Source organism: Sylvia atricapilla, chromosome 6 (assembly GCF_009819655.1).
Source record: "Sylvia atricapilla isolate bSylAtr1 chromosome 6, bSylAtr1.pri, whole genome shotgun sequence".
NCBI classification, from domain to species: Eukaryota; Metazoa; Chordata; class Aves; order Passeriformes; family Sylviidae; genus Sylvia; species Sylvia atricapilla.
In genome coordinates this window covers 8,769,154-8,774,265 of record NC_089145.1, presented here as the reverse complement: position 1 = coordinate 8,774,265, position 5,112 = coordinate 8,769,154, and the positions used below count along the sequence as shown (strand labels likewise).

General features: G+C 56.0%; 1 protein-coding gene across 1 annotated transcript; it reads right to left on the bottom strand.

The window, feature by feature from the left end:
- Window positions 1-3,457: 3,457 nt before the first annotated feature.
- RASSF10 (Ras association domain family member 10) lies at window positions 3,458-4,806 on the bottom strand. The gene has a single exon (XM_066322237.1). It carries the CDS (start codon window positions 4,800-4,802, stop codon window positions 3,465-3,467), a length of 1,338 nt encoding a protein of 445 aa, XP_066178334.1. The 5' UTR covers window positions 4,803-4,806; the 3' UTR covers window positions 3,458-3,464.
- Between the last annotated feature and the right edge of the window lie 306 nt (window positions 4,807-5,112).

Sequence of the window (5,112 nt, the reverse complement as noted above, 5' to 3'; positions counted from 1 at the left end):
GCCCCATCAGGGCCTCACCTAAATTAAAGTTCATCTTCCTTTTTTTTTTTTTTTTTTTTTTCACTACTTGGTCCCACAAACTCCTATATAGGCACAACAGAAAGTGCCATGTAGGGTCAGAAAAAACGTGGCCAAGGGCAGCAAACACACACAGAACTTGTGTAGGAGTGCTTTGTAATGCTTGTTTAAAGGATGCCTGAAACTAAGGCCTGCTGCTACTTTGATTTGTATCTCCTGGACAAAACTTTTGATTTCTGTAGCTATTGTCTGAGAAAAGCCTGGTGGCCTCAGTCCATGATGATTCCTTTGAGAAGCAGGCTGCTGAATAAATAGGGCAACCTGATACTATACACCATTTACATAAATCGTAGTGCTGTTAGGGGTTTATTTAATTCATGGCTATCTGTATCTGTGTTAGGAAGAGAGGAAGACTAGGTTGGAACTGACTCTGGAAGACAGAAGAGAAGGGTATTGAAACATCCCCAAAGCCTGTGTTTGTTGGATCTCTCACCTCTCTCTTGGTGGTGCCGGAAGGTAGATTTCCATCATGGTGTCCGTCAGGGTTTTTTTTTTTTCTGCTGCTATCTCCCTCTCTCATTCTGTCTGAACTGCAAAGAAGATAAAAATCCTGCCCTTCTACCTGTGATTCTGAATCAGCTTTCCTAACCCTTGGCTATGTGCCCAGCAAAACCCCAGAGCCAAATTCCCTGACAGGCATCCTGTGGCTTGTCTCTATTATCTGAGTGAGGATACACAAGCCCAGAAGAAGGGAAGGCAGAAGGGCCTGCTCCAATACAAACAGTGATTTCCTCTTCTATGGGAATGTTTTAATAATGGCTTGAGAGCGATAGGGATTTGTGAGGGTGTTGGAGGTCAGTCTATGAGCCTATTGCACTTGTAACTGTTTAAACATCAAATAAATTTACTGAATTTCATCTGCACAATACAAGAACACATTAGGTTCGTACAGGTGCTCCCAAGAATTCACCCTAGCTCCCATCAAACCCTTGAGACCACAGTGGCACCTGCATTGTTCTCATCCCTGTCCCCATGGGAAGGAGCCAGCAGCTCTGCCAGGGCCATGATTTTATTCGGGCTATGGGGAAGCCAAGAGCAAGCACCACACAGTGCCCACAAGCATGGCCCTCAGCAGCCTAAAGCAAAAGTGGGTTTGTCCTGAATTTATGGATTTTCCTGGCTGATCATGAGTAGGCTTTACATCTTCGAATTCCCTGCCTCACAGCCTGCCCGATGCCTCTGTCAGCAGCACAGCGATGTGCAGCCTGTTGCAGCCCATTTCCACAGCGCGCTTTTTATTTGCTGGGTGTGGTGGTGGCAGAACTTAGGCAAAGGCAGCTCCGGTTTCTCGCTCACATCAGTCCCTGGGGAAGCTGCGAGCAGGTCCCTGCACCACCCACCCGTTATGTCCACACTGCTGAAGGCAGGGCACCAGAGGGACTCCCCACACCCCAGCTTCTTCTTCAGCTCTGCTTCCACAAACATCCAAATTCCTCACTGTGGACTGTGCTGATGATCCTAAATGCCACTGCACTGCCCCTGCACTGGCCGGAGCTGAGGACAGTGCGCTGCTGCCTGTACCTGAGGGGGTCCCTTGTGCCACCAGAAAGGGAAGGGACGATACTGTCATCCCTTGGTGTATCTTTCTACTTGTTTTGCACACAAGGTAACATCACAGAATCCCGGTCCTGGCACGACTTTTAAATCACACTCAACTGGGAATACTTGGTTAGCCTTATTAAGAGTTTTATTAGCTCTAAAAATAGGTTCTTAAATATTTTCCAAGGTTGACTAAAATATGAAAAACAATTATATAATCAGTGTTTAAAATAAACCACAGTTTGTTACAACTGAGACCCATTCAGTGGAATAGTATTTATCAAGAGTCATAGCATATAGAAAATTGTACAGCCTCTGCAAATCCACAACAGTACTTCTCTGCTTGCTTTCAAACTGAGCAGCTCCTGAACCTAACCTTCTGACGTCCATCAGAATTCTAACCAACAAGAACACTGCAAGAGTGGAACACGATCTTTGGGTGAAAAGGCTGCGAGGTTTTTAATGAAAATAAAGAACTGGTCTATTGGTGTATGCCTTTTTTAATATAATTTCTTATTGTTAAATGAAAACTTTTATAAATAATCTTACATAAATAATAATCTCAGAAGTTTTAAAAAGTTCACACCATCAGTTGGACCTGACAACATTCTCTGGTCTCTCACTGCTTAAACTATTCTGCAATTATTCTGGAATACAAGAATCCTTAGTGTCTCTCTGTTGCAAGAGCAGATCGTATATTTTGGGCAAGAGTTAAGCTGCAGAGGAAGATTTGGCAGTTAAGTGAAATGCATGTTGCAGCTGATGGCTGCTTTTTTGTTTTATTGGAATAACTGAAAAGATTAAGCTGTAGTGCAGGTAGGGCTTGAGTCATGCTTTTATCGTTGCATCTCTTGGCCTGATATGAACTATGTTATTAGAAACGGTAGCTCAAGCTGATTCTGTACTTCGTTTATCTACAACCAAGCTCAGCCAAAGATCAGCTAGCCTAGTGAAAAAACGTAGTTGAAGGCTGTGTACATACAGGCACTGCTAATTGCCTTCCACGACTGTCAAACGACTACAGATACTAACAGATTTCTTAGTATGCCTTTAAACAAAGCACTCTTATCTATGCATAAGGAGAAGCACTACGCAGAGCAGGGTTAATACGTGTTAACCTACATCTCGATTTAGTTTGTTCTTTAGAAAAAGGGAAAAATAAGAAGTGATTTATCACCCTTTTTCGTTGCCAAAAGGAACTGCAGTGCCGTCCAAAGGCTGGCGCCCTGGGAGACCCCAGTGTCAGTAGGACTGACGCCCCTTTCCCTCCGCAGTGTTTAAATGATCAGCAGCTTTGGTGCGGCGACTTTTTGCCTGTAAAGGGGCCGGGTGTATGCGTGACGGTCAGTAGAGCCCAGTGTAACCCACCACAAGCCACCATCTGACTCTGCAATGCCGAGAACCTGTTCGGGGGGTACTGATCCCCGCTCGGAAACGCGTGCTGGCCCTTTGCTCGTGAAGAGCCTGCCCGGAGCAGACAGACTACAGCGAGGAGATGGTGCGCAGCCGGAGGGTTAAAAGGGCCGGCAGCAGAAGCTTCGGAGGGAAGCAAGCGGCAGGATTTAAGGAGCGAGCAACCCCAGACGTGAATGAAACACAAGCACGCTGTGGGTTTTCTCTCCCCCAGATAAAAGTACCGGCGAGCCAGCCTAAACGCTGCCCGCGGATGACTAGTCAGAACAAGTTCAAACTCCAGAGCTCAAATTAAAATGTTTCCTCTGTGTGACTGCCTCCCGCGCCGGGAGTTTCCTCGCCTGCCCCACACCTGCCCGCAGCGCTCCGCCGCCCTCCGCCCCGGCAGCCCCGCTCCCGCTCCCGCTCCCGGGCTGGCTGCGGCCGGCCGGGCGCTACACGAGGGACTCGCACACGGGCAGCGAGTCCGAGTCCTGGCTGTGCATGGAGCTCAGCCCCGTGTCCGAGTCCTCGTCGTTGTCGGCGCGGTCCTTGCGCAGCGCCCGCGCCTGCTCCACCCAGCCGCCCGCCGCCGGCCGCCCCCCGCCCGCCGCCCCGCGGGGCTCCGCCGGCGCCTCCGCCACGTCCAGGGTGCCCAGCGTCTCCAGCAGGCGCTGCAGCTCCCGCTCCTTGTCCTCCCACGCCCGCTGCGTGCAGTCCAGGTCGGTCTTGACGGCCTCCAGGTCCGTGCTCAGCTTGAGGCCGATGTAGAGGCTGGTGCTCAGCTGGGTCTTGACCCGCTCGTGCTCCAGGTGCAGCTCGCCCTCGCCGCCGCCGCCGCCGCTCAGCTCCGTGGTGTCGCAGTCCGTGTCGGCCAGCCCGGGCCCCGCCGCCAGCTCCAGCTCCTCCCGCCGCCGCTTCATCCAGCGCTCGTTGAGCTCCTCCTGGATCTCGGCGGCCAGGTGCTCCAGCAGCTCCTCCTGCTGCGCCCGCTGCTCCTGCAGCTGCAGCACCTCCTCGCACTTCCTGGCGTAGTCCTCCTCGGGGCGGCCGGCGGCGGGCTGGCCCGGCTCCCGGCCCGGCTCGGGCTCGCCGCCCGTGCCCACCAGGTAGGTGTCCTGCACGTAGTTGACGCCGTGCCGCTTCATGCGGTCCAGGTGGATCTTAGCCTCGTACCTGTCGATCTCGCGGTCCAGCTCGCGGAGCCGCTGGATCTGCTGTCGGATGGTGTGGTCCTGCGAGAGCACCAGGTGCACCAGCGTCTCCATCCTCTCCGCCGACGAGGCCTCCCGGGCCAGCGGCTGCTGCCGCTTCTTGTTGATCTTGGCCAGTTTGCGGAAGGCTTTCCGCACCACCCGGCGCTGCCGCTCCTGCGTGAGCGCCAGGCTGGCTCGGGCCGCCCCCAGGCCGCGGCCGGGGCGCTCCTTGCTCAGCACCACCCGCGCCTCGGCGCTGCGCGGCCCCGCGTTGGGCAGCGAAGCCTCGCTGCGCACCAGCACGAAGCGCACGTTCTCCTGCTCGTCCCCCCACGCCACCCAGAGCCGCAGGATCTTCGTCTTGTTGGGCAGGATCCTCTCGAAGCCGCGCCACTTCTCCACGATGCAGTAGGAGTGCGGCGGCCCCGACAGCATCCCGCCGGCGGGCTGGGGCGGCGCCGGGCGCTGCCGCCGGTGGTGGCTGTCCTCCAGCAGCACCCGCACCACGTCCGAGCAGGTGGTCCGCCGGGAGAGCCCGGAGATCAGCTTCTCCTCCTGGCAGATCCACACCGAGATCTTCCGCTCCTCGGGCTCCATCGGGGGCGGCTGCTGGCGGGCGGCCGGGCCCGCGGGCTCAGGGCTGGCCGGGCAGCCGCTCCATGGGCAGGGAGCGCTCGGCGGAGGCGCGGCGCTGCCCGGCTTCAGCGCGGCCGGGATGCCTTGCCGTCCCCTCCCCGCCCGCGGCACCCCGCCCGTGCGCTCCGCCGGCCGCTCCACCCCTTCCTGCCCGGTGCGGCGGGGCCGCCGGGGGCGGGGGGGCCGGCCCGGTGTGCCGGGAGCCGCCGCGGTCCCGGCCGCTGCCCGCGCCCCGCCGGGGCTCGCTGTGCCCGCGGCTCACGGCCCGCGG

What these genes read in the sequence shown, in the direction of transcription:
- RASSF10 (XM_066322237.1), bottom strand. Translation starts at nt 4,802, where the DNA reads ATGGAGCCCGAGGAGCGGAAGATCTCGGTGTGGATCTGCCAGGAGGAG.